The sequence below is a fragment of the Amyelois transitella genome, chromosome 15 (genome assembly GCF_032362555.1).
Source record: "Amyelois transitella isolate CPQ chromosome 15, ilAmyTran1.1, whole genome shotgun sequence".
NCBI lineage: Eukaryota > Metazoa > Arthropoda > Insecta > Lepidoptera > Pyralidae > Amyelois > Amyelois transitella.
In genome coordinates this window covers 1-10,000 of record NC_083518.1, presented here as the reverse complement: position 1 = coordinate 10,000, position 10,000 = coordinate 1, and the positions used below count along the sequence as shown (strand labels likewise).

Genomic DNA, 10,000 nt, shown 5'->3' with positions numbered 1-10,000 from the left:
CTAAAGACTAATCTTAACTAAGGTTTTTTTTTTTTTTTTTTGTCATTTTTTTTTTTTTTTTTTTTTTTTGTCAATTTTTTTTTTTTTTTTTATTTTTTTTTTTTTTTTAATTTTTTTTTTTTTTTTCTGTCATATTTTTTTTTTTTTTTTTTTTTTTTTTTTTTTTTTTTTTTTTTTTTTTTTTTTTGTCAAAACCTTATACTATTTTACATGCCTTTATTTATGAGCGGAACCTCAGAATGTGGCAGACCAGGACCCCCTGACAGCACCCGTTCACGAGTTGACGCATGGGTCAGCCATCGCGAGACTCAACCATATTTGAGGGAATCCCACGACCCGGCCCACGTCGCCGCCGCCAGGTTGACCACTTTAGTGAGCATGACGTACCTCATACTGATGCTCCGCTCAATCGTCTTATGAATTAGAACTAAAGCTAATAAAAAAAAAATTTTTTTTTTTTTTTTTTTTTTTTTTTTTTTTTTGTCAAAAATTTTTTTTTTTTTTTTTTTTTTTTTTTTTTTTTTTTTTTTGTCATTTTATTCTTTTTGTCTTGTCATATCATTGCCGCCGGCCCCGCCGGTGGCTGCTGTCCGTGTTTTGTTTTGAGGGGGATGTTTTAGGCTTCCTCCAGCCCCGCTTCGAAAGCGAGTATACTGTCCCTCGTTACGTCGTCACCGTTCCAGATCGCCATTTTGAGGTTGTAGTCCCTGATGGAAGCGTCGGTTGCTCTCTCTGCACGTTGGATAAAACGAGCTACTGCGTCGTTCTTTGTGTTATCCACGTAGTACACACAGGTCTTCGTGTGTCTGGAGATCGCAACCACCGCGTGCGGGACGCTCATAAGCAGATTGGATTTTTTTGATGTTGTACGTACAATCACCACTGTCTCGAACGTTCGACCTTGTGCTTCATGTATAGTAAGGGTGCAAGAGCCCGAGTTGGTTCCGTATCCCTGGCCAATTAGGAGTTCCTTCTCAGCCTGGGTGTGGGTAAGATACAATGTATCATTCAACTTCGGGATAACAGCCCCTCCATACTCCTTCAGCTTCAGGGAGCGCGTGAGATTTTTGGCCGAGTAGATGCCGCTATAGATTTCTCCTAGGGCATATGCCACGTCTTGCGGGTTTCTGTACGTACACAACAATTCTTTCGTGACAGACGTGATTTTGTGGGGTCTGCAGTATTTCAGAAGAAACAGGTTGTGTCGGTCGATATAGGGAAGCTGGTTTTGGTCTCCGATCAGCATGGTCTCGCTGGCTCCTGCGATCTTGATGGCCATTACTATAGATCCGAAATGATTCATTAGGGCTTCGTCTACCACGAGGCGGTTGCACGTTTCACCCTTCTTCATTCCGTTCACTAATAGTGAAGCCATGGTTCGAACTCGCTGTTTAGCTCGTTCTTCCCCGATCTTCGGTGTCAGTTTGTCCCTGAGATCTTTGACTGCTTCCCTTGTGGCGGTCACGATGAGGTCGCTTTCTATGTTGACATTAGCGACTACCCATGTGGTTTTTCCACATCCGGGCACTCCGTTCACCCATGTGAATGTTGGTACCGCCAAGCATTCCAGCCTGTTGCCTTCTGTCAGGTCCCCGAAGATGGTTTTAGCCATTTCGAGGATTCTGTCTTCCAGCATTACTCTGGTGCACTTGGCGACCACAACCTTCGGGTCTTTTGGAGGATTTATGGCCCGAATGTGGCCCTCCTCTTCCGGCTGGCTCTTTTCGAGTTCTATGAAGCCCTCGGTTGCGCAGTATGCCGCCATGTACTCCCCCCACGCCTTCCCGTGTATCACACGTTGTGCGTCGAGGTCGTAAACTGCAGCTTCCGCTTCCTCTAGCTTCACTTCGAGCGATTTTATGTTGCCACGCTTGTAAGTCCGCAATATTGCACTGCAGATATCTTCATTGACTTTGCGCGTGGCAACCGTTATCGCTATGAACTCTCGTAGAGCGTTCTCCATATGGGCCAGCTGATCGTTCGCCGGCTTCAGCCAGGGGGGGGTCACAAGTCCCATGTCCGCTCTGGTTCGCTGGGTGGTCTGCGTAACCTCTTGGCGGGACGTCGATGGGGTTGTGAATTTTGCCACTGCCGTTTCCTGTAGTACCGTTCTTCTGAGTTTGCTCATTTTCTCTCCCACTGGGCCTGCGATCGCCTGGGCCATTCGGTTTAGGAGCGAGGTGACCGTGGACTTCTTCCTATCTTCGTCCTGGTCGGTGACTATCCGCTTCGACTGGCGACTCTCCTCCTCGAGCGCTTGTTGCAGCCTCTCCGATCCGCTGGAGTCCCGAGATTGACTCGGAAGTCCCCCGCGATTCGCAGCGGCCTCGCTTTCGCCCTGTCCGCGTCTCAAAAGAAAACCGAGATCTTGACCTCTGTTTTCGTATACCACTACCTCGTGGTGTTGCGAGGCTGTAAGGGCACCCAGGTGGTCCCGGGTTTCGCCCGTGTGGTGAGACACTGCCATGACGTCCACGCTTAGCACTTTAGGAGTGTGAGTATCTCCCGTTCTCCAGTTCCCTATGTCCTTCAGCACGCTGCATACCTTCTGGAAGGCTGTGGAGTTGTCGTCAGTGGCGAACAGTGCGATGGTTTTGTTCTTCCTCCGCACTATCCGACACCGCTGACCCCCCACTGATACCGTTGGTAAGGCGTCGTAGATTTTACGACGCATGGTAGTTTTGCTTGTGCTTCCGTTCAATAGGAGACCGAGTCCCGGTGAGATGTAGACGTTTGTCTTCGCCCTGTCGTTGCAGAAGGCCACTCCCACTCGTTCCGAGTTGTTGTTCATGAACATGGCAACTCCTCGGACCCTGAGCCTGGGCTTGCCGGCCTCGGCTGAGTGCAAGAGATTTGGCAATAGGTCTTCGCTGCCAAATGAGCACTGCTGCCCTTGTGTGTGTGTGGTTTGTGTTTGTGTTTGTGTTAGTGTGTTCGAGGAGGGTTGCGCCTCGCCAGCCGTGGCCTTGTTGCGCTTTGTTGCGATTGCTGCGACTTCCTCGATGTATTTGAGGAAGTGGTCCTTTGTGCTTTTGTTATGGAGCAGATCGCTCAGCACTTCCCTTCCCAACTTTTGGTTGCAGACACACTCCAGGTTGTAACGGGCAGTTTGAAACCTGGGGCAGTCGAGTATTATGTGCCATACCGATTCGCTGACGTTCGGGTCGCACTCGCATCCGGGACTGTCTTTCAACTTGAACCGGTGCAAGTATTCTCCGAAGCCGCCGTGACCCGTCAGAATTTGAACGTGCAGGTGGTTTAGATTCGTTCCTCGCACGAAGCTGTAAGCTTTACTTACATCGGGGAAGAACGTTCTCGTTACCGCACCTTGGGAGGCAGTATCGAATCTGTCTTGCCATCTGGCAATAGATTCCTCCCTGATCTTTCTTCTGACGTATGACAGCGGGACTTCTGCGTAATCGGGAGAGAGATTCTCTTTCGAGGCTCCCTCTTTGGCAAGCTCGTCCGCCCTTTCGTTTCCTGCCGTGCCCACGTGGGCTCTGAGCCAGAACAGGCGAACCCTTCTCCCTCGCGACCGTATTACTGCTATGCTCTCTCTGATAGCCTTTGCCAGAGGATGGGTGAGCCGAGTACTGCACAACAATTCCAACGACGATCTTGAGTCGCTAAGGATGTTGATCGCTTCCTCTTCGCTCTCCAGCGCTCTGGACACCGCCCTGTGGAGTGCATACAATTCAGATTGGAACACGGTACACGTGGGGTCCAGGCTGAAGACTTGGCTGTGTATCTCCTTCCCACTTTCCCACCACGTTAGTGCCGCTCCCACCTTGCCCTCCATTTTACTCCCGTCGGTATACACCTGTGGGCCAGTAATCTGAAGGGCAGTTTGGGTGGCATCTGTCATATCCTCGAGTAGAGTGTACTCTAGTTCGATTTGAGAAGCCGGGTGTGGTAAATCTTTGGCTTTAACAATCTCCTCGAGTTTACGATGCGGTGGTAGGAAATCGACGGAGAGCCCTTTCTTCGCCTCGTATAGGGACGCAACTTCCTGGATTCTGAGATCGAGCGGTAGGATTCCCGCTAGGATTAACGCTGCCGGCAGTGACGTTGTTCTGTATGCCTTGCAGATCCTTTGCGCGAAACCCCTCTGGAGTGTGTCTAGCGCTTTTCTGTTTGTGATGTTCTCAGACGCTTTTGCCCATGCGCAGGCCCCATACGTTACGATAGGTTCTATCACTGCAACGTACAGGGTTCTGATGATTTCTGTGTTCAGTCCCCAGGTGACTCTCGCGGCGCATGTCAGTTGTTTGTAGATGCTGGCCGCTTTTGTGCAGATGTTTCGCACGTGAGTGTTGAAGTTGAGCCACCTGTCTATGGTGAGTCCTAGGAGTTTAATCTCGTCGACCAGAGTCAGAGTCGTTCCGGACATGGTGATATGGGGGGGGGTGTACTTCAGTTTTTTTGTCAGCAACATGACTTGCGTCTTGTGTGCTGCGAAGTTCAGCTTGTTTTCCTTCCCCCACTCTACCGTCATCTCCAATACTCTGTTGACGCGATCCTCCATTCCCTCTACGGTCTTACCGGAGAACACCAGAACTCCATCGTCTGCGAACGCCTGGCAGTAAACTTCCTCTGACGATAGCCTATGCAAGAGGGGATCCAAGATAATGTTCCAGAAGGTGGGGCCCCCGATGGAGCCTTGAACACATCCTTTCGTGGTATCCCTTTCGCTGGTTTCTCCCGCATAGTTGACGACTATCTTTCTGTCCTTGAGGTATGAGTCCACCATCAGGTATAAGTTTTTGGGGCAGCGTCTGAGCCTCAGCTGGTTCATTAGAGCCGGCCACCACGCGTTGTCGAAGGCCCCCTCTATGTCCAGTGACACGATCAACACGGATCTCCCCGCTTCCTTTTCCGCATTGACGTGTCCGATCAGGTCATAGAGAGCGTCCTCTGTTCCGCGTTGCGGCAAGAAACCGTACTGCCTTGGATTGAGGGTTGGGAGTAGGTGCCACTGTAGTCTTCTCACAAAAAGCTTCTCTAACGTTTTCCCTAGCACTGATAACAGGCCTATAGGGCGATAGGACTTCGGGCTGGTGTAATCTTCTTTGCCCGGTTTGTTGAGAATGACTACATGTGCGATTTTCCACTGTTTGGGGAAGTAGGAGATGGCTAAGCACTTGTTGGCTATCGCCATGAACACATCCCGTGAGCAGCGGATCGCTCTGGCGCAGATGTCCGAGGTGAATCCGTCCGGTCCCGGTGCCTTCTTGGGGTTCTGCTCTTGCAGCACGGCCTCCAGTTCGGCTTCGGTGAATGGCGGGTCATCCTCTTTCAATTCTCCCAACCTCTCTTGAGGTGTTTCTTGTACAATTTTCCGGAGTTGAGTGTGGTGCGGGGTGTCGGTTTCCACCGTGTCGTCAGGGTAGAAAGTGTTCGCTAGTAGCACTGCCGACTGCTTGGGATCCAAAGTCTTTCCATCCGGTCCTCTAAGCAGTAGCTCCTCTTTTCTACCTGATGTTTTCCTGAGGACACGGTAGATTCCGTCCCACATGCTCTCTTTCTCCTGCTTCGTACAGAATTCCTTCCAACTCCGAGTTTGGGCCTCGGCAGATTGCTTGGCGTATAACGCCTTGGCCTCATTGTACTCTTGCAGCACGTGTTCCTTCCGGTGGGGAGCAGCGTTCTTGATCCTCTTCTTCTTACGAACGAGATCCCTTTTGAGCTGTTCAATCTCTTCCGTCCACCAAGGGAAGGGGGAACCTCTGCGCTTTTTGCCTATCTTCGGTATCGAGCTTTCGCACGCTTCCCGAATTGCTGTTGTGTAGGCATCTGTCAGGATATCCATTTCCTCTCCACACACTACCTCTTCTACTCCGGCGGGCGTGATGTTCCTCTCCGCTAGTAAAGACAGGAGTGTCTCGTCGAACGCCGACCAGTTCGCCTTTTTGGTGTTGTATACTCTGGTAGTAGGGGCTGCCGCATGTTGCAGCCGCACTCCTAGCTCCAGTGTGCACGTGATGGCGTTATGGTCTGATGTGATCAGCGCTCTGTCGACTTTCCAATTCCTGATCTTTCCCAGCAGTGAAGGGCTGCACGCTGTCACGTCTACTATGCTGGTGCATAGCACGTCTCTTCGCCAGACTTCGAAGGTCGGAGTGTTTCCGGTGTTGAGGATGTGGTATTCCATTTCGTTGATAAAAGCGCAGTATTCCGTCCCTCTCTCGTTCTCGGATTCGCTGCCCCACCAGTGACTCCAGGCGTTTACATCTCCCGCCAGTAATACGTTAGGCGTGTTGAGCGATTCGCATACTGCCTTGGTTCGCGCAATGTAAGGACCTATATCGGCTGTCCCGTCGAAGTATACTGAGACTACTCCAAGCCTGAAGCTGCCTGATTCCAGTACCGCTGCGGACTCCGTCTCGGACACCAGCTGTGGATCATGTGTGATCCTAAACTGGTCCCCGAATACGTATATCGCTGCTTTTACCGGGTTTCGGCTGCTGATGTTCGAGGAGCACTGGATTACTCTAGTGCCGGGGTACTGCTTCACTCTGCCGCTGGATCCGGTGTACGGTTCCTGCACCAAAGCGATAGCGATTCCCTTTTCCTCTGCTACTTTGAGTAGCTCGGCTGTGGCTATCTTGGAGCGCTGGAGATTGATTTGTACAATTCCCAGCTTCGTCCCTGTCTCCTCTCCGGGAGCGCCAGGTCCATTCATGTGGCTGCCTTTAGCAATACGCTATCTTGGAACGCGCTAGTCTATCCCACACTTCTCTCTCCGGGCATTCGTCGCTGAATGCCATGTGCGGGAAGACGTTCTGTGCCTTGGCGTCTTTGCAGTTCTTGCACCTTGGTGGTCCTTCCTCCAGCCTTGTTTTGCACTCTTGCCAAGAGTGGGCGCCGCCGCAGTAATTGCAATACTGCGCCGACTCCCGGCAGAGTGCCTTGGGATGTCCGTATCCAAGGCATTTGGCGCACTGTATTAGCGGGGACTGGTCTTCCACGGTTCTCCTTTGGATCGCTATGTGGACCGCCCCCGCCTCTAGCATGCGCTTGTGGAGTAGAGGTGCTACCTCGAGTACTGCATGGCACTGTAGCGGGTTCCTCGTTCGCTTTCGGTACCTCAGACGGATGTGTTGGTGGTCGCCAGGCAAGTCTTCAAATAATTTTTTATTCTGTGCCTTTATGTGCTCGACCATCTCTTCGTCCTTGAGGTATGCCATCACGTTGTTGACCTTTACGAGCGGGTTCTGCGGTTTCGCCTCCTGAACCTTTAACGCCGAGTTTGTCTTTATTTGTTGTTTGAGCCGGTTTACGTCTTCCTTGTTCTCGCAGCTGAGCAAGATCTTGCTGTTTCGAGCCTTCCTCACTCGATCCACTACCACACCGGTGTTTTTAAAGTCCAGTGTTTTTGTGATTGCCTCTAGAACCTTCTCGCCCGTGTTGTTGGGGTCGGCGCTAGAGACAATCAGTGTGTGGTTCGGGTTTTTGGTCGGCTTGGGTGGTACGCTTCGCGCTACCGCAGCATAGGTTCTGCTCAGCTGCGGGTTTTTGGCAGGAAGGGGGACATTTTTTATGGTTGAGTTGTACCACTCCATCGTTCGGCGACTGTTTGTGGCGATCTCGGACACCTCCGCCCTGATCGGGTTTAGAATCCCTTCCAGGTGTGCGGCGGTATCCGCCAGTGCCAGCTCAGTCCCCAAACCTTGGCGGGCGTCTGTGCCGTGTGCAGAGTTAGCCTGGGTTACGTCCTTCACCTCTTCGACCCCGTCCAGTATTTTATTGGCTTTGGTCATCAGGGGAGCTGTTACTTCGCGGATCTCCTCCCCAATCTCCTCCTTCGAGACAAGTCTGAGGCTGCGGACTTCTTGAAGCATCCGCTCCATGTCCATCCGCAGCTCAATGACTTCCTCCTTAAGCTCTTTATAGGAGGGTTCTTCCTGTCGCTGCTGCTCTGGAGATTGAGATTGGGGAGCAGTCTCTCCTTTTTCCCTGATGGTGTCGCCTTTAAGGTAGTGGATTTCTGTTACCAGAGATCCGACGGTACTGGTGAGTCGTTCTAGGTGGTCCATGACTTTTTTGGACCCCGCTGGTCTTGCAGGTGCAGTCCGGGTCCTCCTCAAGGGGCGGCGCTTGTGTATCTTAGCGCTGTTGGCTGGCTTATTCGGTGGTTCGGCTGTTGTTTGGTGGCTGATTTCAAGATTTGCGGCCTTCACCGATTTGGTGACCACTCCGTCCATCTCGAAATCGAGCCAGCTCTGAATTCTTTGGACTGATCCATAAGTCCCTTTGAGGGAGTCGGCCATGTCCTTAATTCGCGCCTCGAATTTTGCCTGCTGGTCTTCCAGCGCTTTGCGGTGCAATCTCTCTACGCAGACAGATCTTTTTAGTTCTCTCGTCCGTTCCATCTCCAAGTTCAGGCGGTGCCTGTTCCTAGATTCGGCTAGTGAGAGGACGATCTCGTAGAGGTTGCCCATACACTCGACAGCTGTTGCTCTTAGTTCCCTTTTCAGGGTCTTGGAGCTTTCGATGGCTTCTTTCCCCTTTAGGTAGTACTCCCGGGCCGCCTCTGTCGCAAGGTCCTTGCATACTCCCGTGTGTGGTCCTATCGGCGGAAGTATGCTCTGCCTTCTTTTGGAGAAATCTGTCTCCTCGCTGTCCCAGTTCCAGCTGGCTTCCGGTCCCTCCTCCTCCCATGCCACTAGCTGCTCCTTCTTCTCTTCGCTGTTTGTGGCGGGAGTCAGTTCCTCTGACTCCTCATCTTCCCTTGCGGGGGTGGTGGAGATCACTATGGAATAATGGTCTTTCCGGGGGGGGGCTTGGGTTGTTTCCAGCGGTTCTGGGGTTCCCTTGGTGTCTGGAGACTCAAGAGTCTCGGGAACCTGCGCGGAGGGTGACTCCTCTGGCTTAGACGTCTGCATCTGCACGCTGGGTGGTACATTTGTTTCTTTTTGGGTGTTGGGGGGTTGGGTGGTTTCGAGGAGGGAGGCATCGAGCGAGATATCCGACAGCTGTCTAGCATCGTCTACCTGCTCCCTCCTGGCAGCAACTTGCGCGCCCTTAACCACTACGGCTCTGCGCAACCCTCCAGATTTGGTCTTCTTCTTGGCAGATTGCGCCAAGGCCCAGCTGCGTCCCACTTCGAGGGGGCCTGTAGGTGGGCTTTTGCCTACCTTCCTCAACATGTTTATTAGTTTGGCCGCTTTGCTGGTCCCGGGCGCCGCCTGCGTGTGAGGTGGTGTTGTGTTTGAGTCTGTGTGTGTGTGTGTTTTCTGTGTTTCCAATTCATGCTTACCCTCGTGTAGCGGCTGGCGGGTGATCGGCGAAATTGGGGCCGTCGTCGTCGCTTCCGTAGCGCTGCTGGAGGCGCCGATGTCCTCAGATGTCGCGGGACACTTAGCCGCGGGGGATGGCGATGATGAATTGTCAGACATGGTGTTTTTTTTTTTTTTTTTTTTTTTTTTTTTTTTTTTTTTTTTTTTTTTTTTTTTTTTTTTTTACTGCTTACAAATACTTAAAAATACTTAAACTACCTTATTCTATTTGTCGACGGTACTGCCGCAGCTCGACGCGAGGATGGTGGTTGCGTGCCGGTGGTGATGCTGCTTGTAGTTTTCTCGGATTCTCTTATTCGCTCCCCGATGTTTTCGGTGTCCGCGTTGCCAAATTCCGTTGGGGCCAATCTCTTGGATTTTCAGAGACGAATCTAACGAGCCGTCTCGCTACTCTGTAGCTCCAATGATGCCGGAGATAGCCCAAGGGGGGTTGATGACGCGGTCACGGGGGGAGGGGGCAGGTCTTGACTTGAAACCGCAAGAATCTGCGGTATATAGCAATGACCTGCACGGGTATCCTTGCAGGGCAAATTCCCGTTTTGTTCCTGGTTCCTGGTGTTCCCGGTCCCGATTCCTGGATTCGGCTGGGATCAAGTTTTAGGTCTTGCTGAGCCCTTTCAAATGAGCCCTTTCTGGGCTTCCTAGCTCCAGCCGTTCCCGAGATATGACCAGAGGGGAAAAGTGCCTTGGGGGGGGAGGGT

At 51.8% G+C, this 10,000-nt stretch overlaps 1 protein-coding gene across 1 annotated transcript; it reads right to left on the bottom strand.

The window, feature by feature from the left end:
* Positions 1-525: 525 nt before the first annotated feature.
* LOC132902539 (uncharacterized) lies at positions 526-6,682 on the bottom strand. The gene has a single exon (XM_060948113.1). The coding sequence runs from the start codon at positions 6,680-6,682 to the stop codon at positions 617-619; it is 6,066 nt and encodes a 2,021-aa protein (XP_060804096.1). The 3' UTR covers positions 526-616.
* Between the last annotated feature and the right edge of the window lie 3,318 nt (positions 6,683-10,000).